At 47.4% G+C, this 27,966-nt stretch overlaps 2 protein-coding genes across 3 annotated transcripts; both read left to right on the forward strand.

Moving 5' to 3' along the window:
• The first annotated feature begins 400 nt into the window (after window positions 1-400).
• On the forward strand, window positions 401-14,759 carry YWHAB (tyrosine 3-monooxygenase/tryptophan 5-monooxygenase activation protein beta). 2 transcript variants are annotated; one of them, XM_071572558.1, is made up of 6 exons: window positions 401-506; window positions 7,972-8,272; window positions 9,251-9,374; window positions 10,404-10,567; window positions 12,320-12,415; window positions 12,873-14,759. In XM_071572558.1, the coding sequence occupies exons 2-6, from the start codon at window positions 7,979-7,981 to the stop codon at window positions 12,927-12,929; spliced, it is 735 nt and encodes a 244-aa protein (XP_071428659.1). In that variant the 5' UTR covers window positions 401-506; window positions 7,972-7,978; the 3' UTR covers window positions 12,930-14,759. The 2 variants fall into 2 exon arrangements, with proteins under 2 accessions (XP_071428659.1, XP_071428660.1); XM_071572559.1 differs by having other exon boundaries at window positions 416-531.
• Window positions 14,760-16,092: 1,333 nt separating this feature from the next.
• Window positions 16,093-27,457, forward strand: PABPC1L (poly(A) binding protein cytoplasmic 1 like). Its single transcript, XM_071572833.1, has 16 exons — window positions 16,093-16,129; window positions 17,776-17,987; window positions 18,724-18,917; window positions 19,367-19,482; window positions 20,234-20,373; window positions 21,162-21,256; window positions 21,492-21,629; window positions 22,159-22,254; window positions 22,420-22,686; window positions 23,183-23,273; window positions 23,568-23,684; window positions 24,302-24,441; window positions 24,791-24,884; window positions 25,727-25,857; window positions 26,642-26,731; window positions 27,298-27,457. Exons 2-15 carry the CDS (start codon window positions 17,795-17,797, stop codon window positions 26,723-26,725), a joined length of 1,896 nt encoding a protein of 631 aa, XP_071428934.1. The 5' UTR covers window positions 16,093-16,129; window positions 17,776-17,794; the 3' UTR covers window positions 26,726-26,731; window positions 27,298-27,457.
• The last annotated feature ends 509 nt before the right edge of the window (window positions 27,458-27,966 follow it).

Genomic DNA, 27,966 nt, shown 5'->3' on the forward strand with positions numbered 1-27,966 from the left:
GGTTCTTTTGTTGCCGGATCAGCCACCGCACTCGCAGGCCGGGGCAGCTCCCCGGAGCTCGCAGGAGACAAAGAGCCCTCGGCGCGGCGGCGGCCGAGGCGTGACCGGGTCAACGTGCGGGGGTCCCTGTGCCCTGGGGGTGTTCGGGGCCCGGGGGTTTCTGTGCCTCGGAGATGTTCGGGGCCCGCGGGTCGCTGTGCCCCGCGGGTGTTGGGGGCCCGCGGGTCGCTGTGCCCCGAGGGTGTTGGGGGCCCGCGGGTCGCTGTGCCCCGGGGGTGTTGGGGGCCCGCACCCCTCTCGCTCCCCGAGCCGGTCCCGGCGCCGCCGCCCGCGGGAGCGCCCCGAGCCCTGCGGTCTCCATGGCGACGGCCGTGCCGGGGCGGTGCCCGCGGGGCCGGAAGGGGCGTGTCCGGCGGCGGAAGCGGGGCCGAGCGCCGCAGGGTGTGGAGCGTGTCCGTGCGAGCGGCCGCCGCGCCCGTCGCCTCCGCCCGAGCGATCCGAGCCAGGTGAGGGGCCGCGGCCCGCATCGGGGTGAGCATCGCGGGCAGCATCGGGATGGGGATGGCGACGCGCGGAGGTGCCTGCCCCGCGCCCGCCCGGCCCGCGCCCACCCCGCCCCGGCAGCCCCGCAGGCCGCGGAGGGCGCGCCGCGGGAGGGTCCCCGCGGGAGGGTTCCCGTCCTGCCCGCCCCGGCCCCGCGCCCCCCGGGGGCACGGGGTGACCCTCGCTCGGCGGCCGCTGGCGGGCCCGGGCGGCGCCGCCCCCTCGCCCAGCGCTGCCCCGCCCCGGTGAGTCACTCGGGCCCGGGGCGCGGCCGAGCTCACCTGGGCCCGCCCGCGGCACGGCCGCGATCCCGCGGGGGCACCGACCCCGGCACCGCCCCCCGCACCGGGGCGGGCAGGGCAGGGCAGGGCATGGCAGGGCCGCCCTCGGGCCTCCCAAACCCGGAGAACTCCGTGCCCAGCCCGTGCGGGGCGGCCCACGGAGGGTGATCGTGGCAATGCCTGAGCGCTCCAGGACGGAACAAAAATGATTGTATTGTTGTTTTCCCCGTTTTGATGGCTTGTGTCCGTCTGGGAATAGAGAAGCGTTTTAGGGAGGACTCCGGAATGGAAGCAAGGTTGGTCCAAGCCAGCCCCAGCCTACAGAAAGGCTGGGCTGTACCCAGAGCCAACAGCAATAGGCTTTGTTTGAGGTGGGTATAATCAGATATCAGGGTGATGAAATGACAGTGGCACCGTCACTGTGTTGGCATAAATGCATCTCACGCAGGGATCACAGTATAAATTGTTTGCCTTCAGATAAATTCCCTGTTAACAGTTAAAATACCATTTCCAGTGGTAGGAAAACAAAAAGCACATCATGTAGCATCCCAAAACCTGAATTCCTATGGAAAAATATCAGAGACTGAGAATGTTAAGGTTTTGTAATTTCAGTGACAGTAGGAATATTTGTGTCTTCACACTTATTGTTGCAAAACACCTTAGTCAAAACATTTAGTACTTTTTTATGAAAGGAAAGCTTTTATTTCAGGGTAATAAAGAGCTATAGTCTGGTCTAGCAAAGAGAACAAGAATGTGAGTGCCTTTTTCTTCCTTTGTATTAAAGGACTGCAAATGTATCCCTGGTATCATATTTTGTTTATTAAATTGGTACCAATAAAGTGATAGACTCGTTGCACAGATGGGTCTGGTGCAGTTCCCTCAACCTCATTATGTCAGTACCGCATGTTCTGATCTCTGCTATTTTGATGTTGAGTCTTTTTATTTTTTCCTGAGCAGGCCTGTGCCAGTGTGCAGCTTTTTGTGCTGCATGTGAATAAACTCAGATGAGGAGGAGCTGAGTAAATAATTATTTGGTTAATGAGGTAAAAGCTCGTACTCTGATCCGTGTGGTGTCCTAATAGGAGGCCTTACAGTGGTGTGTCTGTTACGTGGCCACACTTCTTGCCCCACCCTGTAATATAAATACTGGCAGTTTATTATTAACAAAAGTGATTTACCTGTGATATGAATACATTAGTTTGGCACAGACCTCATGCCTGGGGGAAGATTTTTTGGTCTAACTCACTATTTCCATCTGAACTCTGTCCAAAAATAATTCTGCTGGTTTGAACAAAAAGGTGTTTCCATGTGAGTATTTTGTGCTGTGGAAGTGCCAGCGTGTCTCCACCTGCAGCTGTCCTGAGTTGGGGCCACAGAGGGGAGAGAGCTCTGCTTTTCAGCCTGGCATTAGGAAGAACCAAGGCAATTAGCACTAAATTCAAGGTCTCAATGCAATATCAGTGTTCCCACACACTACTGGTACTGATCAAAGACATTTTGTAATTCTCTGTGGAGACTGAAAACCATTGAATTTAATTTTATTCAATAGTTATATTGTTCAGATTTAGGAAGCAACAAGTAATGATGACAGATGACCAGAACAGGTTGAGGCATGGCTTTATAGAATGTTAATTTTATCTGAGCATTTGCATGGAGATTTCAGCTGAAGGCCAGGGCAGATGCAGAGGAGGCCAAAGTTATGTGCTGCACAAGGTCAGCAAGAATATCAGAACTGGGAAATTATTTGCTTTTTTTTCCCTCATTATGTTTGCAGGATTTTATACTGGTCTTGCTATGCCCAAGCTTCTGACAGTTGTATAAGATTTTATTGTTCAGATCTCACCAGACCCATTCATTTTCTAATTAGTTATTTAACAATCCATATTAGTCTTTGAGGGATCCAAATAGAGAAAGACAAGTAATGAAATCAAATGCCTAATACTGCAGTAAAGCAAGGGAGGTTTCTTGCATTCCATGGAAAAAGTTGATTCATTTCCTGTAAAGACTAAACGTTGGGAGCAGTCTCCTTGTCAGGGAATGCCATCCCCATCATGCAGATACTTGTGCCAGCATGTGTGTACCTGAATTATGGAGAAAGAGTTTCCATTTGTGTTAGAAACAGAAAAGCTCTTATTCTCTGTAATTGTAGAACTCTAATTTGAAATGCCACTTACCTCACATGAATGTTTAATTGTGGAATGAAGCCAAATCAGGTATGTTCACATGTTGTTGGAATATTGAACTGCAAACTCTGTACCAGTCTGCTGCTTTTCCTGTTAGAATCTGAAAGGACTTACAGAGCTTGTGACTGAAGTAGGATTGCCTCCCATTTCACCAAATCTGGTCCTACATTCCTTGCTCACAGTGAAACATGCGGGGCTGTTGTTAACCTGCATCTCTGCTCAACTCAGCAGGGGCCAGTATGTCAAACCAATAACTACCTGGCTGTCTCACCAGTATTTTACAGTGTGGAAGGGTAGATTACAGTTAGATTTACAGTTTGTCTGGTAAATTCTCATGCTTGCTATAACAGAGAGAAAAACAGTGCACAAAAATCGATGGCTTAATTAGCATCAGAGGAACAGGTCATCAAGAGCAGCAGACTCCAGACCAATGTAAGCTTATTAGTATTGTCCTGTCAGTTCAATACCTTATATAAGCCAGAATTTTTTCAGTGTCAGTTTTCATTTGATTTCTGCAGCTTTAAACACAGTTAGTTCTGATCCGTTTTGGCTTTGTCCTAAACAGCCCGTGGGAATGGGAAACAATAAAGGCCACAGAGCAGATGGAGTAAGTGCTGAGTGGAAGGTGTAGCTCTCAAGATCCTGCACTCCTCTGAAGAATGTTTTACTTCTGGATGTTTTACTCCTCAGCTGTTGCTGGGATATGAACCTCCTGTTCTGTGTGTCCATCCACTCTTGACATATCCATGGCTGTTCTGTCTTCAGGGACTGTTGCCAGGGTGGTCTCACCATCCCTTCTCTCTGCCACCGAAAGATGCAGACAGCTACAAAATAACAAGTTTTACAGGCTCTGACCTCTACCTTTGATGCTTTGTGATTACGTTTCAGTCTGTCTACTCAGGTGTAAAGCTTTTCTGAGGTGGAGTAAACACTTGTAACTTCCAGTGCCTCCATACCTGCTCTTCTGCATTTGTAAGGGAGGTTGAAGGACCTCCAGGCTGTATGGGAGATGGAGAAAGAATAATACCAAAAAAATGATATTTTAAGTGTGGGACTTAGGGTGATTCAAATTTCCGGCAGCTGGTACTGTTGGCTGTGGCATCTGGGGAGTGGTTGGCATTCCTTACTGGGAACAGTGTCCAGCCACTTCTTTTTGGAGGACTACTAAGCTGTGGTTTAACAGATTCTTAAGAAGACAGTGTCTTAAGAATTTGAAATGTGTAAATGGATCTAACATCAGAATCTTCTGCTTAGACCAGGCAGCTTTCAGGACTCCTCCATGACTGTGATCTGCACGTCTCTGCACCTTTGCCCTTCTTTCCTCCTTCCCCCTTGCCACCATGGCATGGCTTCACTAGTGCTAGAATAGACCATTCCTGTCAGCCTCCTGTTCACCACCTTTGTGTGTTTTGCTCCAGCTGCAGGTAACCTTTGGTAGTGGCTTCTTTGTGTGGCCTGGGAGCATTCTCAGCCCTGGGCTTTGCTTGTTCCAGACTGTGGCACAGGATCCACTGTTAGAGTGTAGCTTTCATCTCCTCTCTGGGAGGGACCAGTTATGACTGATAGTTGCTTCTTTGCCTTTTCAAACATCATTCCTTTCCTTGTATCTTTTTTCCTTCTGGCAAACACTTCCCTATTTTGGAGCTCAAGCCAGCATAGCTCTGCAAAGCTCTCTGCAAGCTTCTAACAAGGTAAGTAATGGAGACTCAAATGAGGATTTTAAGTGTTCCTTTATGCAGCACCCTGGGGAGGAAACAACAGTAGGATTTCTGTCAGTGGCAGATATTTTGGTGTGGGCAATTATTTTCTTACTGCATTTAAGTTCTGTGAAATCCGTGTTATTGAATAATACTTTGTGTTTCATAGCAAACCTATTAAGAGTACAAATATTAAGATGAATTAACTAAACTCAAGTCCTTGTATACTGAATTCTTATGTCAGAACTAGGCCAGTGAAGTTCTGAGGAGCTCAGTCTTCAGTGATGGGTTTGAGTTACAGTTGAGATGTGCATAAATTAGTTACATTGCTGAGAAAGGCTGCTTCATGAGAAACAGCATTGTAGTCTTTGGGCTGGTATTTTGCTTGTGTAATTGATGTGTTAAACTGGTTTCTGAATCTCTTTTATCCACTAGGTCTTTGTGTCCCTGCAGTTCCCTCTGTGATTTCCTTCATGTGTCCTTATATGAACCCATTGACTGTGTGAACTGTCTTGCATCTAAATATAAACATGTCAGTGAGCCTGATAAAACAAACTCTGCACCCTTTGGAAACTAAACTCCATGTTGTTTGTGAACAGAATCCTGCACAGATGACTTGTCTGCAGATCAGCCACTATTGGCAAAGTGCAGATCAAAGATAAAACTGACTTTGCAATGGCAAAATGTAAACTGTTGGAGCTCCTTCCCTCTGGACTTCAACAAGCAGGCTGCTTCCACATAACAATCACATTCCATGAGAAGAGGAGTATCAGATAAGATGCTTGCAGTAGAAATACTTCTAGAAGCTGTGCAGACAGTGAGGAAACTAGAACTGCTCTGAAACTATTTTGTTTAAGTGACTGGTTGTTTAAAGTTGGTTCTTGTAATGTAAAAAGCATTTTTCAGGTATACTTTGTTCAGATGGTTGTGAGTAGTAGAGAAATACCCCTCACAAATTACTTCCTGCCTTAAGCACATAGTCTGCAATTGGTGCTGAGTTAAGAGAATGGTTTGTGAGGTTTAATAGACTCAACAGGGAAAAGTGGGATGGGTTCTTTCAATCAGAAGAGGACTGATGGTTTCCTTGGGCTTGTTCTGCATTCTTACTAGGATAAACTTCAGAGTATGGAGAAAAATGCACATTACAAATGCCACTTATCCCTTTTCCATCATCAGGACCTGTCCTTTAGATAAGTCTGTGGAAGCCAGTGATAATACAGGATATCCCTATGGCAGAATCTTATTGGGGAAGGGAGACCCAAGTTCATCACCAGAACTTGTCACACACTGCCCTCAGTCAGCCTGACTTGTCCAGGCCTTCAATCTCAAGTCTGTGTGTCACCTTGCAAGAGGTCCCAAGATCCACTAGTTTAAACCCAGTAATTGAAATGGAACTGACCTGCAGCCCAACTTTACTTACCAGTCTGCAAGAGGTCCGTTTCCAGGAGACTGGTTTTAGCATTCCATATCCTTACTTTGAGTGCCTTACAGGGATGGGTGCATCAGGATCTACAAAGGATCAAAGGCAAGCAGGAGTGAGTTAGACTTGCAGATACAGAGCAGGTACATTTGGTTGCTGGATTTACTTCAGGAGCTTTCATGTGAAATAACGTTTGACTTGATATCTTGGGTGATCTATTTTTTTTTTGCTAAAGTGGAATATTGTCAGCTGGAGGGGTAGAATTTAGTTAGGACTCATCCTTGGCAGAATGAGCAGTGTATGAAACTGGCAAATACACAGTGGGAATTGGGGTCTGCATCTCATTGTCCTGGTTCAGGATTTAGTGCAGGGGGCTGGTTTTCTTGGATAAGAGTGTGGTAGGTTATAGGCTTGGAGCAAAATACAAGCTGAGCAGTCTGTGATGTTCTCCATTAGAAGCCTGTCAGACTGGCAGCTTTGAAGGTGAGAGGGAAAAAGCTACAGCAATCACTTTTGGCCTGTTGGTTCTTTCTAATAGGGCTGTAGATGCTTCTCTAATTAATAGATGCCTGTGAAAGGCAATTATAAAGTTATTGTTCTTGTTTGCTTTTTATTGTTCCTTCAGAAGTTATTTTTAGGCTGTTAGGTCTCAGCCTGAAAACTTAGTGGGACAGAGAAAGTGCTGATTAGGATTTGGGGAATAGGAGAGGGTAATTATTGCTCAGTACTGATGAGATAACAGCTCTGGATCTGTCCAAAAGTGAACCTGCAAACCTGGAGAAATTTCACAGCTGAATTTGGGATGTCTTGGAGTTTGTGAGATACTGAAGTCTGCTTCACTTTGATAAAGGCAAAGAAACTTGTTTAATTTCTGCTATGAGCCTGGCCCTAGATGGTGTATCGAGTATGGGGTTGGTAGCTCAGTGGCTGAGTTAACTCTATGCTAGCATTGTCATAGAGAAATAAGCAACACTTTAAGCTGCCCCACTGGCACATTCTTTACTCACTTCATTTTTCAGTGCTTCAGCTCTTCAGTGGCCTCATGGTCATGTGATGTGTTTTTCTTGGCTTCTGTTGCTAAACTGTGTTATCAGAATGATAAACAAGTTGTTTCCATATAAGCAGTTTGTTTTGCAGTACTGACCATCATGTGGGCCACGTCCTACTCAGATTTTGTGAATGTCAGTGCTATTTAAAAGGTCTTGAAAACCTGAGACTGGTGCCCACCTACCTGTGTAGAATTATCCATTATGTGTATGTTGATACATATGTAAAAAAAGCTGTATTTTCTGTCAGATCAGTATAAATGTGCTTTCCATATTGCCAACAATTACAGCTTTACTGGGTATGGTTTATGTAAACCCACAGAAACCTCTCCTGTTGGTTGCCAAAACTCAGTGTCAGGAGGAGCTGTCCAGTGCTTCAGTGCTCCTGAGCAGCTGCTGTTGTACAGCAGTGGAGGGAAACAAAATCCAAAAACCTCAAAGCTGGTTGTTTCTGGGTCAGAACAGGGGATTAGTGTCTCACAAGTTGAGCTGCGGCTGGTATGGAAAAGGGGAAAGATTCTCACGGGGCTGTGGTTAATGCCAGTATGACTTTTGTTGCATGTTGAGGAATGATGCTTTCATATCTTTGGGATTGTGTTTAGTCATTTGCACATAGAAACAATGCATATTTGGCTAAAGGTCAAATAATTTTTTAAAGGAAACCCTTTGCATTGCTCTATTAGAGTTTATAGATTTCTCTTTCATTAGTGACTAAAATCTGCTTCACCCTCCAACATGAACTTCCACAGTGCAGACCATCAGGAGACATTTTTCTCTATTTTTATTCCCCGCTAATTGCAGGAGAGCCATGGACAAAAGTGAGTTGGTACAGAAAGCCAAACTGGCCGAGCAGGCCGAGCGTTACGATGACATGGCTGCTGCTATGAAGGCTGTCACTGAGCAGGGACATGAACTGTCCAACGAAGAAAGGAACCTCCTCTCCGTGGCCTACAAGAACGTGGTCGGTGCCCGTCGCTCGTCCTGGCGTGTGATTTCCAGCATTGAACAGAAAACAGAGAGAAATGAGAAGAAACAGCAGATGGGAAAAGAATATCGTGAGAAAATTGAGGCTGAATTGCAGGATATCTGCAATGATGTTCTGGTAATAATCCAACAGCAAAAATAACAGGAGTTAGTACTGCAGCATTTTTCAGAGAGGCTTTAAGGAATCTTAGTGCTGTAGACACTGCAGCACCTTAACAGGGGAATAATTTTGCATAGCTACATACTTGGATCCAATCCTGGCTCCTAAGTTATCTAGCTTGTTTCTTAGGGAATTTGCTATAAAAGAGCTTTTTTTTTTTTAGCAGAAAAAAGCAAACAGGGCCGTGTTGAAGACCCCTGGCTGCTGGCTGGGAGGGATGGTTCACCATGGAAACAAATTTAGATGTGGGGTACAGGCATAAGTCCTGCTAAAAGGCTTACCATTTAAATTCTTTTGTTAATGAATGCTGACTTGGTTAGTACTTTTTTGGAATAGAGAAGGTCTGTACTGCTCCCAAACTGGTTTTGCTCTTTCACTCAAGACAAGTGGGATTCCTTTTATTGTTGTTCAGGTTGTGTAAGATCAGTCAGGACCAGTTGCTGTCAGTGCTCCGAGTCCACATGTGCTGATTGTGCCATTGTTGAGCTTTTCAGCTGGAACTGCAGATCAAATCCATTTCTTGTGGATCCAACTCTGCTTAGAATTCAAGTTTGTGGCAGCAAAAGTGACCAGATGTGTTCATGTCCAGCTGCTGCTTTTCATTAGTTTGGCTGTGGACAAAGGTTTGCATCAGTGTATTTCAAGGAAAATCTTCACAGTCCTAAGCCCATTAGATTCTGCAGGAAGGAATTGTGGGTGGCCTCAGCAGAGCAAGTTTTCAGCTTTCCCAAGATCAGGTTACAGGTACTTTCTCTGGGGTTTTTTTTAGAGTTTAGACCACAGTAGGCAACGTGATTACCAGACAAGTCTGTGTAAGTCATGACTTAAATCATTGTTAATGTTTGAACAGTTCATGCTCACCATTGTAATGAGAGCTCTGTTTCAGACATTATTTTTGTAGCTTGGATTTTAAAAAAATGATGTTTCCTTTCTCAGGAACTCCTGGATAAATACCTTATTGTCAATGCCACACAGCCAGAAAGCAAGGTCTTCTATTTGAAAATGAAAGGTGATTACTACAGATACCTTTCAGAGGTGGCATCTGGAGACAATAAGCAAAGTAAGTAGAAATGAAATCTCTCATTCTGGGAACCAAGCAGAATCAAGTATAAAAAATACTCCTGTTCTTCTCCCCTAACATGAAGTATTTACTTCTTTTCACTACTGCTCTGTAGTATTGAAGTTGGATGCAGAGAAACTCTTTACTGAATTTAATAGAAGTTACTGACAGATGTTCATCAATCCAGTCAAATTCTGCTTGCAGGCCCTGACCACAGTCGCTCATTTTCAAGCATATTTGGCAGTGTGAAATCCTTTTCCTGGAGAAATTTTTTTATTTTCTCATGGAAAATCTTTAGGTCTCATGTGTAAACTATGAATTTAGCTCAAGTCTTCACTGTTTGCAAACTCTCTGCATGCAAATATGGGTTATTGGGTTCCTGGGTCCTGAACCCAGGAATTCCAGTTTCCTGAATTCCAGAATTCCTGAATTTCAGTTAATACTGGAACGGTGAAAGCAGTGCTGGGCTGTGCCTGAACTCCTGGTGAGTGTCTGATGGAGTCCATGTCTTGCAAACTTGGTTTGATGCCAGTATGAAGCTGATAGTTACTCATTAGCCAGGTGGACTGTTGGCTTTCCTTTGAAACCTCAACCTGAAATACAAAGTTCATGACCTAGTTGCAGCAGTTTAGATAACTCTTCTTGCCCATGTGGTTTTGCCTGGATTTATTTTTGTAATTAAAACTTCTTCAGCTGAACTGGAAGTGTTTAATACCAGAACACTGACTTAGGCAGAGTTTCTGTCCGTTCAGATTGGTTGGAACTTCTTGAATAAATTTCATTTTAAGTCCCTATTAAACTCCTGAACCTGATTTCTCTGTGTCAGAGCTTTAACTGAACACGTATTTCTGCCTTCATAATTCTGCCACTCCAAGGCTTGTACCTTGGAAAACATTGAAAGAAATGTCTGTGCATTTGTAACTATATGAATTTCTAGTGGCACAGTAGCCTGGACTGAGAATATAATCCCTTTCCCCATGAAGTGCAGAGATGTACTGTGCATTAATATGGTTGAATTACTCCTTGCAGCAACAGTAGCAAACTCTCAACAAGCTTACCAGGAGGCATTTGAAATTAGCAAGAAAGAGATGCAGCCAACACACCCCATTCGACTCGGTTTGGCTTTAAATTTCTCTGTCTTCTACTATGAGATACTAAATTCTCCTGAAAAGGCCTGTAATCTGGCAAAGACGGTAAGCACACTCTTCATATCCCCAGTTTTTGTGTAGGCTGAGGAGATAATTGCATGGTTGCTGTAGCACTTTGTAGATGATTATGCTTTTTCATATCAAATTGCTTAAAAATACTGTCATTAAACTGTTGTCATTGTAGTTTGTTTTCAGGTAAGTTGGTTTGCTGGACTAGCTTAGCTTTAGGTAAAGCTAATTTGCTACTGCAGCTGTTGCAGTGACTGGGAAGAAAAAATGCCTCTAATTCCTAATTCTCTTAGAAAGTCCACCTAATTCTCTTAGAATTATAGAATTGGTTGGGTTGGAAAAGACCTCCGAGATCATCAAGTCCAACCCTTGGTCCAACTCCAGTCCCTTTACCAGATCATGGCACTCAGTGCCACGGCCAATCTCAGCTGAAAAACCTACAGGGATGGTGATTCCACCCCCTCTCTGGGCAGCCCATTCCAATGCTGTCTGATCTCCAGCTTAAATTTCCCCTGGCAGAGCTTGAGCCCGTGCCCCCTTGTCCTATTGCTGAGTGCCTGGGAGAAGAGACCAACCCCCACCTGGCCACAACTTCCCTTCAGGCAGTTCCAGACAGTGCTGAGGTCACCTCTGAGCCTCCTCTTCTCCAGGCTAAACACCCCCAGCTCCCTCAGCCTCTCCCCACAGGACTTGTGCTCCAGTCCCTTTTCCAGCCTCATTGCTCTTCTCTGGACTCTGCACCTTAGAATGTGCTTGTGTCAAATTTGAAAACACTTGAATTAATTTAACATTTCTAAAGTGAAATAGTTACTTAAATTTGAACAGTTAATAAATACACATGAAATGTTGTTTGTGTGTCCATTTTTGTAACCCTCAATGACCTTGTGTATCCATGTACATGTGTGCCCCTCTCTCCAGAGACTAAAATAAGCTCATGTGATGGGTTGTGCCTAACAAATACTTAGTTATTTTTTTCTTGCCCTTTTCCCTAAAACAGGATTAGAACCTTCTAAGTGGAGCTTTTTGTGTCTGTGAAAATTGTCTGGTAGGAATTTGAGTAACATGCCATTTGGTGAATCTTTGTGTTCTTAATATGCACTTCAGTAAGATTTTGTAGCAACAAATGATGTTTTGTTGTAAAATGCTGCTGCTGTTTGTGCTTTTTTTTAGTTAAAATGCTTAGATCTGTTTGAAACCTGAGTGAAGAAATAGCACTTATGGCTCTCAGACTTGCAGCATTGATTTTCACGTGTGACAGATGGATAGGAAGAATGGTTTTGTTAATCTCTAGTGGAACATACCTGATTTCCTCTGCCATTTTGAAAATAAATTGAAAACCTTCCACTGCACTGTCAAAAAACCTTGTCTTGCATTTTCTTGCCAGGTTACTCATGTACAGTATATATATCAGTGTAATTGTACCTTTGTCTTCCATTGCTGGTTTAGACCAGTGAGACCTTCCTATCTATTGAAAGTGTTGCTTTTAGTTGTTGTTCCTAAACCTGACTTCAATCTGTGTGAATCATTTTTCAGCATGATAGAGTGCTGTTGCCTCTTCAATATTGCCATGGTAGCAAAGTTGTTCTGAGCTTTGATCTGGACACCCCTGAAGAATTCTATTTTCCCCTGGCTGTCTGGTGATCTGGTGCTCACTTTGGTTTACATTCCTTCTTTTGGTGGAAAAGAAAAATACTGGAATCTTTTGTCACAGAATTTGAATAGTAATGTGGAAAATTTGTAAGCACTTCAGCGAGCAGAGTGTGAAAGGTCCGTCTTGCATGTTTTCAGGCGTTTGATGAAGCGATAGCAGAGCTGGACACGCTGAATGAAGAGTCTTACAAAGACAGCACTCTGATCATGCAGCTGCTTAGGGACAACCTAACTGTAAGTATCATGGGGCAAACCTGCACTCTGGGCTGCTGTGCTGCCTAAAGTGGGACTCAGAAAGCTGATGGAGTTCTGTACCATTAGAAGCCTTTTCTGAGGCATTAACTGCATGTGTTCACTGCTTTTTGTAATCAGACCAGCTAGACTTGTTTGTTCAAACCAGAAATCACTTGTTAACCACTGTAACAAACTCAGATTTGTTTTGTAACACAAAATGGAGTTTGTTCTCAACAGCAAGTTTTATTTGTACATTGCCAGCTTGTCCTGGCTTCTTCCTTGTTACCTCACTCATGTTCTGGTTTGTTATTTGTTAGCTTTACTGCTAAGTTCACTTCTGTATTGCTCAAAGTTAAGAAAATTGCCCAGCTACTGCTAATTGTGCTGTCTTCCCTTCCTGACAATTGTAATTAACTGTGTGCTTTCAGTACAAACCCGTGTTTGTGTTTTCTTACAGCTATGGACGTCGGAAAACCAGGGAGATGAAGGGGATGCTGGGGAGGGAGAGAACTAATGGCTGTCACGCTTCACTATATGTTCAATGTCACCCTGTATCCTACACATAATCCCTTTGTGCGACAAGCAAAAAGAATAGTACATCGACTTTCACAACCTCAACGTAGCAAAAACTGTCTGTGGGGTAAAACCGGTTGGTTGGTGTTCTGTGTACCTAGAGCGGAGGTCGGTTATTCCAATGGCATTCCGAACTTTCCTATTATGAACATTTACAGTTACAATTACCGTGTTTATATTTTTAACTGAACACTGTGATAATGGGTTTTGTGATTGCAATTGACTTTACAAAACTCTTATTGGTAGAAAAATAGACATCAATTATGTAACTCTGGCGAGCTTAATTTGGCACCAAAATAGTCGAAGTACAATTCTGTTGTAAAGTTGTACAGAAAGTTATAGAGATTCTATTGTGACACTGGGGCATGGAAGGAAAACAATCCAACGTATGGCATTCCAGTTAGGGACACTGCTATGAGGTAGTTGAACAGGCACACTCTGTAGACATTTGTAACCGAGTCTGAGGCACCGCTTTCAGTCAAAAGCTCACTTTGTCAATCCTGTCTTTCTGGGGATGGGGTTTGTTTTGGGGAGGAGGGTAATGGGGGAGTTAGCAACTTGATTTCCAAACTCTTTACACTGGCAGATAACTGGGATTTGACTTCTAAAAGTGCTTTCATGCTCATATGACATGCATGACTAAGCCCCTTCCCACAGCAATAACTTACCTAGTTACACCTTAGATATTTTTCAGTAGTGAGAATTCTTGGTTCGCTGCCATGGACTTGCAATAGGAAAAGATTCAATTTTTTGAATGGCCTTATTAGTTTGGATGATACCATGAAGTGATCTGCCACTTTTGCATTACTTTACTCTTAGATAAATCAAAATCTCCATGGTATTCCCATTTTGAATTTATCCTGAAAACTTCTTAAGTAATCCACTGAGCCATCTCTAAGTTCACTTTATAGAAATTTTTCTCCCATTGGACCCTGTTCATCCTTGACCCTCTCACCTGTTTAAACTCCATTAAAGAATTTTAGACTCCCACATACACGTCATCCTTTCTTTGGTTCTGGGTGATGTCAGGATGGTGGGTGAGGCCTGAGCCTCCCTGAGGACAGGTTTCTTCCTTGGGTGTTTGAGAGCTGCCAGTGCTGTTGCAGCCTTCAGCTCTTGTCTGCCATTCTGTGGTAGTACCAGGATCTGGCTCAAATATTCAGGATTACCCATCTCATACTGGAATGCAGACCTACACATCTGTAACGCTTGTAACTTGTAATATTTGAGCTCCAAACATCCTCACCTAGTCATGTTCCGAACATGTCCCATTAAACAAAACCTAGTAAGAGTTGCGTGAATAATGCAGTGGAAAAGATTAGGAATAGTCACCTGTCAGTCCCGCGGTATCATCCCCTGCCTTCACATTCCACTTAGGTATAGGATCCATCTGTTTGTCCATCTGTCTGCTGAGGAGAATTTCATGCACTGATTTTAAAACTCCCCTCTACTAGCTGAACAAATTGTGCAGTTAATACTTGGCGCTTGATAAACGCAGTAGTGAATGTGGAACCGAGCCTGTCTGTATATCTGGTAGCTCTTTTCGCTTTGTTTTTACTGACCAGTATTCTGCCTAAAGTTTGCTTCTGTGACGGTTATATTGCCTAGCACACACGTGGTTGTGAGAATAGTATAGCAAAAAGAAATACCTGGTTATTGATGTACTAGATTTGTGTATGTCTTTTAAACAGTTCTAGTTTCACCTTACACGAAATAATCAGGAAAGTGTAAAAGAATTCAAAAGTGGATAATAAAAAAAATTTTATCAGTTGGTCATGTCTGTTGTCTTTGCTGTGGTAGTGGCAAAACCTGTGGTAGTAAAATCACCACTTGTGTTAAATTCTCAGTTTGTGAATTATGTGAGTTGATTCATGGTTTCCAAATACTAAATTACTCATTCCCCACACACTCTCAGAAAACACAGGTTGTCTTCTTTTTTTGTTGAGGTCATACTTGTAATATATTGTCATTGCAGGGCTTAAATGCAACTGTAAATAACTATTTAAACTTGCCATGAGTCATTGCATACTATATGGTTAAACGTACCGTAAAAGGAGAAAAGTCTTGGTTACATTTAGAGGGTTTTTTCCCAAGGAATCTTTTAAATGCCCACTGTAATGCAGGGCTGGCCTCACCTCTGCACGCCCAGCTCTGCTTGTCTCAGCCCGTGGTGTGCAAAAACAGCACTAAGAGAGGAAAGTGGAGGAGTATTCATAGACATAAGAGCAGTTGAAGGGATAATGGCAGTAACCAGGAAGCCTAAAAGCACCAAGGAGGCTGGTCCTTCCTGCTCCCAGAGCCTCCTGCTGCTGCAGTGGGACAACACAAAAGTGTGCACGGTGGAAAATGTCACCCGGCTGATTTTGACCACTCACTACAGAGGGCATTAGGCCAAAATCTAACCAGCTGCTGATGGAGCACTGCTCAGCCCTGTGCCATGGATTTAAATGGTGGTCCCCCTGTATCTATAATTATTGCTTGTCATTTTCTTCAGCCTTTATGGACAAACCTTCTCTTAAATGATTTTATAGTGTACACTAATTTCCAGTCTGACTCATACTGATGTGATTGTCAGCTCTGAGAAGAAAAACTGTTCTGCTGGCTGCTCCTGTTCCTAGACCACTTCTGCCTCAGTCCTTCTGTGTAACAGCTCCCATCCTTACTGTCTTGGGGAAATTGAGCTGCAGAGGGTGGTCTGCAGCAGTGAGTTGAGGGAATATCTCAATTTTTCAATTAATTCTGTTTTTTTGAGAAAGGACCCTCCAGCTGGCACAGCCACAGTGAGAGTTAAGGTGCACTCTTCGTGGTTAAGTCACCTAATTGGTGCCGCTGTGGCTTATTCCTAGCACTGATGCTTGTCTAACCCTTGGGTGAGGCAGCTTAGTGTGGGAAACCACCAGAACGGTTTTGCCAAAGTAAAGGTTCCCCTGATTGCCCTGCAGCTGACCCTTGGGAGGGGATGGGATGGGGTGCAGCTGGGTGCTGGGCAAGCTGCTAGTGGAATTGCACTGCCCGGGGCTAGAGGCTTCTTTGTGCTTTCATGCAGCGTTTCAGCGGCACAATTACATCCAGCTCAGCTGGGGTGCAATCTCTGTGGATGAAAAGTGACTTTACAGCAGTCGTGAGCCACACAGACAAAAGGTGATGGCAGAGGCCAGGATCCCATAGCCCGTGGGTCTCTGTTGGGTGCTGAGGGAGCTTGCTTTGGAGTCGGGAGTGTGACACTGCCCGGGTCTGATGGGTTTGTACCGAGCTGTGTAAGGCTCCCTCCTGCCCGTACTGCTTAACCTCAGGCAATTACAGACCAGAACGTGCATGTGACTTCCAAAACACTTCGAGGGTGGGACACACGCTGTTAAGGGCTGTCAGTGTTCCAGGGCGGCACGCAGCGCAATCCCAGTGCCTTTGGTTTGGGAAGACGCAGAAGTGTTGGAGATGCCCCAGCTGCGATCTGCGAAAACGAGGGGATGCAGCCCCCGAACGCTGCAGCTCCGCGGAGCTGGGGCCGGGCGGGGTCCCGCGGAGGTGTCCGCACCGCACCGCACCTGGCGGGGGGCGGAGGGTCCCGTCCCGCCCCCGGGGCCGCCGCGGGAAGAGGCGGGCGGCTCCCGCAGCAGCGGCAGCTGCTGGAGCGGTCCCGCAGCCGAGCGCTGGGCGTGAGTGCGGGCCCGGGACCCACTGCCTGGCTCCGGCTCGGTGGGGCGGCTTCTCCGGGGCGGGGGTGACCGGGGAAGTGCGAGCAGTGCTCTGCTCCGTCGCCCCGTCGTATTCCCGGCGGTGTGAGCTTCCCCTTGGCCCCCGCCGGGCACGGGGGTTGTGCCGCCACTGCCCGGCCACTCCGGCCGCCTCCTCTCTGTCTGAGCCCCCTTCCCTCCCTGCCTCACTGGCTGCGGGGGACTCTGGGTTTGCTCTGTTACCCTGCGCTCGTTTGGGGGGCACACTGCGAGGCGCATCTGGGCTGTGCGAGTAGCGGGGCTGTGTCATAGAGCCCGTGCTGGTGACCACCCTTTGCTCCATGCACTTCTCTCGTGTGTGTGTGTGTGTGTGTGTGTGTGTGTGTGTTTATTTTGGGTATCTGTATGTATCTAAACAAGTGTCTCAGGTCTTTTGAGTTTTCAGGTAAGATCCCTGAAGTTTAGAAGCTTTTAGGGCAGGAGCTGCAATTCTGTGTTCCCAGGCAGTACCTTGGGGGTCTCAAGCAGCAACTCTCCACACGTAACTTTATACCCAACTGAAACCAGGCAGAGACCGAGCATCAGTTTTCTTGCTCCAGGGACTTCAGCTGAGAAACTGGGAAGGGCTGGTTAAAGGGCTGTGTTTGCCTTGGTGGTGATGGAGTCCACTGCAGGGAGTTGTGTCAGCTGCAGGTCTGCTTCCTGCCTATGGAAGCAAATCCACATTCCTTGGCTCTGCTCTGGCTGGAGAGAGCCGTTAAGGAGTTAAAATGGAACTCTCTGGTGGAGAAGGGCTACTTACCTTTTGAGGAATTAAACTCCATTTTATTTTTGGGGGGGTTTGAGTATTGAGAGAAGCAAGTCTGTGTGTGTAGTGTGTCCCTCTGGCTACTCCTGGGGTGTGCAAGGGCTGTTATATGCGTATCACCCCAGCTTGGCTTTTGCACCAGCATTGAAATATCCTGAAAAATTTGGGGATTGCGGAGTCCTTTGGCATTCCTGTTCCTGCTGCTGCTGGTGGGAAGGGAAGGCTGTGGCCTGCACTTGGTCTGTGGTTGCTGTAGGTAATCTGAAACCTGCACCCTGCAGCATTGGGTCTGTCTCTCTCTGCAGCTGAGCTCCGTGGGTGACCATGAATGCCAGTGGCCCTGGCTATCCTTTAGCCTCTCTCTATGTGGGAGACCTGCACCCAGATGTGACTGAAGCCATGCTCTATGAGAAGTTCTCACCTGCTGGGCCCATCATGTCCATCCGAGTCTGTCGGGACATTGCCACTCGCCGATCGCTGGGCTACGCCTACATAAACTTCCAGCAGCCCATGGATGGTATGCTCCCCCAAACACAGCTCTGAGGAGCTGCCTCACAATGGGGGCTTGGGGTTTGCAAGAGGTGGAAGAGTGAGCAGTGGAAGAAGAAGAACCAGTTGTCTAAACGGAGGTGTCAGCTGTTGGGGCTTGGGCAATACTCCACTGTTTGAGTTTTAGTTGCAAATGATGAGATAAATGGGACCCATTCCACACCCATCCCTTCTAAGGGATAGGGAAAAGATGTGACTGCTGGGCTTTGGGCTTATGGGAGTGGAAGGTGATTTTCAAGAGTTACCCCCCTACATGAGCTGGTGGAGATGCCTTTTCCTGGGGCTGCCCACTGGCTCACAGTGTTAGGCCCTTTCCTTACAGTCACTGCCATCATACCAAGCTGTAACTGAAAGGTGTTCCATGCTGAAATGAGGCAGTAATGATGGGAAGGTGTTTGGTTAGTTGCCCTGGAGACCACAATCCTTACTGGGTAAATTAGGTGGGCATCTCCCAAAAGAGAGCTTGCAGTGAAATGGATGATCCTATAGGAGTCAGGCATGCTTTGAAGTGGGAGAAAAACAAACATGAAGAAGTGGTGTGGCTGAACAGGTGGCTGCCCTGGAAGGTTGAGCTGCCCATCTCATTTAGGTTAACAAGCCTCTGTCCACCAGAATGCCTGATTCCTGTGCTCATCTCAGCTGCTGCATGATGTAGAGGACATCTGTCTCTGTTACCCTTCTCTCCCCACCCCATTCTTTGCCAGCTGAGCGAGCCCTGGACACCATGAACTTTGAGGTGATCAAAGGCCGACCTGTCCGCATCATGTGGTCGCAGCGGGACCCTGGGCTCAGGAAGTCGGGCATTGGAAATGTCTTTATCAAGAACCTGGATGACTCCATTGATAATAAAGCCCTGTATGACACATTCTCTACCTTTGGAAACATCCTGTCATGCAAGGTACGCATGCCCAGGGGTCCAGCAGGAGAGGGCTAGCTGCAGAGCTGCCCCTGCTCTCAGAAGCATGCTCCAGCCAACTGGAATCCATTTTCTCATTTCAATTCCCCCAACATCTCCTCTAAATTCCCAATTTGAATCCAAAAGGCCTTACCATACTTCCTCTCAGAATGGGGGCTTTTCCTGCAACCCACCTTCTTCCCAGTCCCTGCACAGAGATGTTGTGTGTCATCCTGTCCAAGTGCATCAATGGTATGGGGGTTTGGGTTGCAACCACCCTGACACAGCTGCACTACATTGGGAGCAGAACGTCAGGGAGGGAAAACCCTCTGGAAAATGAGAATGGCTTTTCCTGTGATTTTCTCCTGTGCAAACATGGAGAGAAACAGTGTCTGCCTCTTGATGTTTTGGAGAGATTTGTTCACACTTCCCAACTTGCTCTGTATTTGTAGGTGGTTTGTGATGAGAATGGATCCCGTGGCTATGGCTTTGTCCACTTTGAGACTCATGAGGCAGCAACTCGGGCCATTGAGACCATGAATGGGATGTTGCTCAATGACCGGAAGGTGTAAGTGCTAGGGAGAAGAGTCTCCCCTGGGCTTTGCACTTAGCTTTGCTTTTCCCTTTTCTTGGTGCACCCTTGGGAGCAAGTGCCTGCCCTGCTTGTGCTGTCCCATCCTGCTGCTCTCTGTGTTCTCCCCTTTTCCCGTCCCTACTGGGCACAGCAGCTCCACTGCTGTCTGAAAGTGAGTCACTCGTGGTAAATGCTGGTGGAAGTGTCATAGTGTTTTGGAGCTTTTCCTGATGATGGGGAAGGAGTCCAACCCCAGGCTGGGTTTTATTGCTGAGGCAGTGTAACAAGTGCCCACAAAGCAGGGCTGGTCCTTGATCTTAGCTGCTGGCATCAGATAATCTGGTCAGGAAGAGGTTTTGTTGTTGTTCAGCTCTCTGCTTGAATTGCATGACCTCATTCTTTACTTCCCACACAGGCAAACGGATGCCCAGAGGGCTTGGGAATAACTTGGAGGAAGTGAGCTGGCACTTGTTGTCATCTTTTGGGATGGTGGCATCTTTGAGGTCTTTTCATGTCTCCTGGGATGATGCCCCTACTTTTGGTAGTGCCAAGGGAGGGTTGGGTAGGGTAACACCAGAGCGAGACATGCTAAACTTGCTGCATGTGAAACACATGGTGGGTTTGTGAGTGAGCAAAGCCTGGCCTGAGGTGATGTGATCTCTCTTGGCCTGTACTGAAAGAGATGTGCTTGTGTCCATCTGCAGAGACTGTAGAGGTTTTCAGGTCCTTTCCTTCCCTCCTGCAGGTTTGTTGGCCACTTCAAATCCCGCAAAGAGCGAGAGGCAGAGATTGGGGAGAAGGCAGTGGAGTTCACCAATGTCTACATCAAAAATTTTGGGGAAGACATGGATGATGATAGACTGAGGAACATATTCTCCAAGTTTGGTGAGTACAGTTACTGAGGCAAAGTATCCTTATCTGATAAACTGGAGTTGGGGCAACTGGAAAGGAAGTTGGGGAGAGTGCTTGGTTGAAATACCAAGCCCCTTCTCTCAGAGGGTTCTGACTTGTTTAAATATTCCTCCATCAAAGGACCACAGCAGCTTCAATTGTCAGGATGCTACATGTGCTTCCCTGCTGTGATGGAGGATAACTTGTACCAGGTGCTCTCTTGAAAAAAGTAGCTTATTTCCTTTTTTGGGTATCAAAAGTCAATACTTATTTTTGTTTTATTAGGCTCTTTTTAATTTTCTTGAAGCCAGTGTACTGTTTGTTTATAGCCTGGGAATAAGAGATGTTGAATCTTAATTGAAAAGGCTTTTTTATTTTAGTTCGTTACTGGAGGTTGCCTCTTGTGAGCCAACCCCATGGACCGTACTGTCCATTCTTGGTTAGTGTCATCCCAGGTAATTTGTGGATATCATTCATATGAATCCAATATATCTGTTCATGTATAAAACACTTCAGTGCACTGGCTGTAGAGACTGAAAAGCCAAGGGGGTTGAGAGCAGTGCCCAGAATGGGAGGGATTCCCCTCACCAACACTCACAGCATCCTGTCCTTGCCTCATGGTTATTCTGCTGCCTATCCTTCTGAGCTTTTCCATGGTGCCATGGCCCTCCAATCTCCTTGCTGGGCTGGCATCTCATGGTGGCTCCTGAGCACAGTGCCGTGTGCCAGCAGCACCCCCTTGGTAGACACCCTTCAGACCATACTTTGCTTCCCCATTGCAGGAAAGACATTGAGTGTCAAGGTCATGATGGACAACACTGGCCGCTCAAAGGGCTTTGGATTTGTCAACTTTGAGACACATGAAGAAGCCCAGAAGGCAAGAGGCTCCTCACTGCCCGTCTTGTTGCCCACTGATGTTCCCACCTCTTCTCAGGGAGAACCTCACTGGCTTTTTGCTTGTCTGGGTGCTGGGACTGGGTATTGGATGTGCCAAACCTTGCAAGGGGGAGCAGGTCTCTGCTCATGGAGGGACTGCACTGGGGTGTGGGTAAAGAGTAGAGCTGTGGCCCTTTGCTTCCTGCTGAGCCCAGAGCCCTTCCCTCTGCTGGCAGGCGGTGGCTGACATGAACGGGAAGGAGATCAACGGGCGGATGGTGTACGTGGGCCGAGCACAGAAGCGGCTGGAGCGCCAGAGCAAGCTCAAGAGGAAGTTTGAGCAGATCAAGCAGGAGCGAGTGAGCAGGTACAAGGTAAGGGGAGAACAGGATGCTCCATCCTCCAGGTCTGCACCAGGAACATGCCCTGGGCATGCAGGGCCATCCTTGACTTGTGGAGGGCAGAGGGCTGTCTAGAACAGATGAGCATGCTGGGTCTCTTCTGCAGTTAAAGACTTGCCCAGGGGTTCAGTCACTGCCTGGGAATGTCCTGGGAGGTAATATCGGGAAAGAGGAGAGAGATCTAAACCCATGTGATGTAGGTGGAGGAACAAATGGGTCTGCTCCTTTGCAGAAATGAAAATATTATTCTGGGAATGAGGCAGGTTCCTGAGGTCCTGGAGCAGCTTCACTGGGATGGTCTGGGTGCCCTCTTCACTTGGGGTGTCTGCACTATGAGAGGAGCACATGCACAGTCCTGGCCCCTCTCCATGTCCCTGGTCCTGCAGTGATATCTCTGTGGTACTTTCCACCCTCTGGCTGAGCTGCTGGTGAAACACACATCCAGCTTGACAAGCTGCTGTAGATTTTGTGATCCCAAGCTGCTTTTTTCACCTGTTTGCAGGGGGTCAATCTGTATGTGAAGAACTTGGATGATGGGATAGATGATGAGAAGCTGAGGAAGGAGTTCTCCCCCTACGGCACCATCACCAGTGCCAAGGTGAGGGACTGAGGTTGCTACTGTGGCTCCTGGCGTCAGTTGGCCAGCGTGCTCAGGCCTTGGAAATGTATTGGGGTTATCATCCAATTGAATTACATTTCCCTGTGTTTTGTGGGTACTGCAGCGATCTGTGGACTTAGCTGTCTTGTTCTAATCCAATTTTAGGTGATGACAGAGGGTGGCCACAGCAAAGGGTTTGGATTTGTATGTTTTTCCTCCCCAGAAGAGGCTACCAAGGCCGTGACAGAAATGAATGGACGAATTGTCAGCACTAAGCCTCTCTATGTAGCACTCGCTCAAAGGAAAGAGGAGCGGAAAGCAATCCTCACCAACCAGTACATGCAGAGATTATCCACCATGAGGGCCCTGCCTGGCCCTCTCCTGGGCTCCTTCCAGACCCCTGCAGGGTACTTCCTTCCCCCCATCCCCCAGGTGAGTCCTGCTCCCCAGTGGCAGCCTTGCACAGGAGCCCCAATTTGTCCTGAAGCAGGGAGGCAGTCCAGGCTAAGAAGCAGACCCTGTGCAACCCTGGGCACAGGATATTGTGGGAGTGGTGAGATTGGTGCTGGGCTTCCATGTGTCATGGTGGAAGGTGTGTGTTCCAGGCAACTGGCTGAGGATTTAGTAGCTACTGCTGCTCCTCAGGGAACCAAGGGGAAGTTTGGTGGGAGGGTGTGAGCATGGAATACAAGTCTGCTGATGAAACCAGAGGAGGAAGAAGGGTTGCAGAGGTGCAAAAGCTCTTGGAGGGAAGAGTGAAGCTGCTGGAGAGCATGCTGGCAGCAGGGCTGGAGGTTGGTCTTTAAGTGTTCTGGCATGCTGCAGAGCGTGGTTTTGGCTTGTCTGTGTGCAGCAGCCACCAAGAGGCTCTGGGTTAGTTCTGGCTCAGCTCCCAAGTCACCTTGGATAATGTGTTCTCCTTTCCCAGCCACATGCCAGAGCTGCCTTCTATGGCCCCAGCACTGTTGTCCCAGTCCGTCCTTCCACTCGCTGGAGTGTGCAGCCCTCCCGGCCTCCCTGTAAGTCAGCCTGTGTCTCCCTGGGGGCTTTCAGCATGAGCTGGGCTTGATCAGGGGCTGAAGGTCTCTAAAAGCAGCACAAAGTCTGTAGCCATGAGGAGTTGTCTTGGAGAAATGTGCAGGGATTGTGGTGATGGGCACTGGGTGAAGAGATGACACCAGAGGTGAGTACTTCCTGGGCTTTCCCCAGACACAATTGCTCTCCCCAAGGTCTCCTTCCATGCCTGTTCTACAAGGAAGTTTCTTTATATATATTTTTAAAAAGTTTATCATGTATATGTTCTATCTCTTCAGCAGCATATCCTGAAGCATACGCTGCCGTGCCGCCCCGGCGCCTGCTGTCCAACATCAGCACCACAAGACAGGCTGCCACCCAGGTGCCCCGTGTGCCCCCCCAGGCCCAGAGAGTGGGTGAGTGGGGGAAGGACACAGCTGGGACATCACAGTGGTGGCAAAGGTGCTCGCTGTGAGCTCAGTATCCTGTGAGGATGGATCAGTTTGTGGGATTGCTCATGGAGGGGTCTGACAGTGCCCCTGGGTATGATGGGACCAGAGCAGTGTCTGTAGTGAATAAGCATGTAACTTTTGGGGAAGGTTGTGGCCTTTCAGGTAAGGGGACAGGTCTCTGATATGCACATTAGTCTTGTTGGCTGCTGCTCCTTGAATATGTTCATTAAAGCAGATGGTGATGCAGCCATGGCACCTGGGCTTAGTGCTTGGGCTGAGGTGGAAGGTGGGAAAGGACCGCTGGGGTAGAGACAGAGGATCTTATATGGTCTGTAATGACATAGCTGCCTTTGTAAACTCTCCTTCCTTCTGCTCAACATCAGACCACCTCAGCCCCATGAGCAGGATGGAAGTGCCCTGTCTGTCCTGGAGAAGCTGCCTTTCACCTGGGGCCTGCTTTGAGCCCACAGGAGATTTTTCAGGCCCTTTGGAGGAGCACACTGCTCTTGTGGCCTCAGCCTCCTTGGCACAGGCATGTGTTTAAGGGCTCTGCCTTGCAAATGCTCTTGTCTCCCTTGCAGCCAACATCGGGACACAGACTGTCAGCACTCGGGGCCACTCCTCATCCTCCCTGCCACGGGGTGCCCTGCACTACAAGTACTCCTCAGCTGTCAGGAACATGCAGCCCATGGGGCACCTGCCACCTGTGGTGCCGCCACAGGTGAGAGCTCTGTAGCCTCCACAGTGTGACAGTTCGGGTCCTGCTCTGAGATAACACAGCTGCTGATCCCAGGCAGCCCTGGGGCTCTGTGAATGATGCTATGGAAACCTTTCCTGGCAGCTGCTGGAGGGACTGGGGATATGGATTCTGTAGCCACACAGCTCTGATGCCTGGCTCCAGCTTTTCTGGAAGCTGGTGTTTGGATACAAACAGACACTGCTGGAGTCTCTGTCAGCATCATGGAAGGGTGAAATGTTCTATGGCATTCAGGATCCAGCAAGGTTCCTGAGAGCAGGTAACACACACCATTCCAACCTTTGATTGCTGCTCTTCCCCGTTTTTTCTGCAGGTTGTAGAACCTGCTGTGCATGTCCAGGGGCAGGAGCCACTGACAGCATCCATGCTTGCAGCAGCCCCTCCTCAGGAGCAGAAGCAAATGATAGGTGCGTGCCCTGGCAGTTTTGCTGGAGTAGGTCCTGCTGTGGGGTTGTCGGGACACGTGTGCTTGCCTGCACCAGGGAAAACTTAACTTCGGGGAGAAGTTGTGAGGCCTGGTGGGATTGCTCTGAGATTTTTGCTTTAAAAAGATAACAATAAATTCTGTCTGTGGTGGAACTGGATGGAAGCAACAAAACCATTCCCTGTTTGTATGAGCTGCCTGGCAGTGAGACTGCATCTGGCAAAGCCTGGCAGAGAGGCAGAGCTCCATCCATCCTCCTGGGCTGCCAGGCCATGATAAGGTGTTAGTAATTCCCCTGAACTTTGAGCCAACCTGCATCACTGCTCTTGGGCACTGATTAACAGCTTGGTGTCCATAGGGATTAATGTCAACTCTGACACATAGTCCTTGGTCTTCAGGTGTCCCATGTTGGAGTGGGCAGTGCTCTGGCATGGGAGGGCAGTTCTTGTTCTGCTGCAGGGAGGTGCCCTGCTCCATCTGCCCCATGGAGTTGGGCTGGCCAAAGCACAGCAGGTCACAGACTGGCTCTCTCCTCCCCAGGGGCAAACTGCTCTTGCAGAAGTTGGCACCTTCACCTGCACACTGGTGGGCAGGTGTGAGCAGTATTGCTGTTCCACAGCCCTGCTCCCACTCCAGGTGCCTGCTGCTGACTTCACTCAGCAGCTTCCTGTTGCTGTGACCCACCGGGTTAGGTTTTCTTGAGAGCAGTGATTTTTCCACCACCATCACCACCCTTGTATCCCTTCTCAGTTGAGAAGGCAGGAGGGCTTGCACTAAGTTTGAAAACTTAGGAGATACTGATGTCCTTCATGGTATTTGGAGCAGGTGAGCGACTCTACCCTCTGATCCATGCGATGCATCCCTCACTGGCTGGAAAAATCACTGGGATGCTGCTGGAGATAGACAACTCTGAGCTGTTGCTGCTCCTGGAGTCCCCTGACTCCTTGCACTCCAAGGTAGGAGGCACTCAGTGCCCAAACAGATCCTTTTCCCAGGGGTTAACTAACTGCAGCTACAAGGAAAGGTGACCACAGCCCAAGAGATGGGCCCAGGACACTGACTGCCTTGGGAAGACCAAGTAGGTGCTGTTTGTATTTTCAAGTGGAAAAGGAGCCCCAGTTTGATGTCACTACACCCAGTACACAAATGCCTGCCTGCCTTCAGCAGACAGAGAAACTTGGAGCAGCACCCTGAAAGCACAGGCCAAGCTCTGAGGGTGGTTTGGAGACGGCTGGAAAGGGAGATGGGAAAAGCAGGGTGGGTGTCATTCCCTGGAAGAAGACAGAGACATGCTCTTTTCTAAGAATAGAAAGCAGATAAATGCTGCTTCTCTGCAGTAAAACAGTTGCAGTGAATTGTTTGCATCTTCTTTTTGCTCCTTGGAGACAGGATCCACTTTTACCCTTTCACTGATGTTTTAGGAGGAGTCTGGGCTCTGCTGGGTGGTGTCAGGCAGCTTTACCTGCAAAGAAGTCTGACTTCTCTCTGTCAAGTTCTGACTTGATAGAAAAGGAGAGATGCCCCAGAATTTCCCTTGGGGAAAGACAGAAAGTCTCTGGGCTGATCAGTCTCCTGTAAAACAGCAGACTTGGATTTTATAATTATTATTTAAGTTCTTAATCTGCTGGAAGTGGGTCTATGCAGAGACCAAGTTGGGACCTGGAGAACTGAATTCCTGGTGCAGTGTACTCTTCTGTTGGAGCAACTCAGCTTTCTCTTCCTTGTATTCTCTGTTGTAAGATCGAGGAAGCAGTCACTGTTCTCCAAGCACACCAGGCCACCGACACCTCCCACAGGGGCAGCACCATGACATTCCTGCAGTGACTCTGGGTAGGTGCTGGGAGCTCTGCATGCTGTGCTCAGGGTCTCTGGTTTCTGATTCTGAAACAGGGGATTGGGGTTTTTGTCCACATCAAGTAAGGTTTGATGAGCAACTTAAGTATCTTTGACTGTAATAATCCATTTCTTAAATTGCATCCTCCATTTTTTAGACTTAGTTCTACTGCAGAGATCTGTGTGGGTTTCTTCTGTTTGATGAGGCAATGACTGTGCAACCAGAAAAGAAGATAGGAAAGGACCTTACTTTTCTATGGGTCTAGTGGGGACCAGCACAGTCTTTCCTGGGACTTTCCCCCCACCCTGAATCTTGGCAGTAGGAACCCTGTAAATATGATTTGTGGGCTTTTTCAGGAGAGCTGGCCCCATTTCTGCAGCTGGGACAGACACATTAACAAGCAATTGAGACTTTTATGTACACCTTTGAAGATAATATTTTCTTGACTTGTGATATAAAAGAAATTGTGTATAATCCAAGTTCATGTGAATTTCGTCTTGTCTAGTTGAAATTCTTCCTTTAGCATTTGAAAATTTCATATGGGGTTCTCTGTTTCTTCTAGGCTCCCGGACTGAGAGCAAGCCCTGAGAATGTTGCCTTTGAAGAACAGGAGCAGCAACCCCCCCATGCTGTACAGAGACCTTGGCTTGTCTTCAATGCCCCATCCTATTGTTTGTGTGTGTTGTAACCCTTGTAGAATTGCTTCCTCCTGCACCTGTAAAAATCCCCACATTAAATCTCTTCTCACCACTGAAAGCACCTTGTGAAATGTAGTGTGGAACCCAGCCTGGGTTAGTTGCCCAGGAAATAAGCACTGGTGAATCATCAGTTTAGTGAATTTATTGGGTTCTGTAGTTTTATTTGTTCATGTAGTTGGCACTAATAAAGAACTGATGCTTCCAACCTCAAAGCATGGGTTAGTTCCCTTGAAAGAAAGACAGACAGTGCTTTGTTTCAGGCAGGTGGAGGGATGGACTTGGGCTGCCTCATCAGAGTTTGAAGTTTGTGATGATGGTGAGGTGGCAGTCCTGGGAGCTGACAGAAGGGGACATACAGGGTTACATTAACAAATGGCTCCTCTGATCCCTTTTCATTATCTAGGAGGATGGATTTAAGCAAACTTCATACAATCTACCTGGATTTTATCCTTTCTATCTAGTTGCTAACTTCCTTTTAAAAGGCATCATCTTCCTGTGGTTCTCCTTTTGTAATGGACCTTGTACTCCTGCAG

Source organism: Pithys albifrons, chromosome 18 (genome assembly GCF_047495875.1).
Source record: "Pithys albifrons albifrons isolate INPA30051 chromosome 18, PitAlb_v1, whole genome shotgun sequence".
NCBI classification, from domain to species: domain Eukaryota; kingdom Metazoa; phylum Chordata; class Aves; order Passeriformes; family Thamnophilidae; genus Pithys; species Pithys albifrons.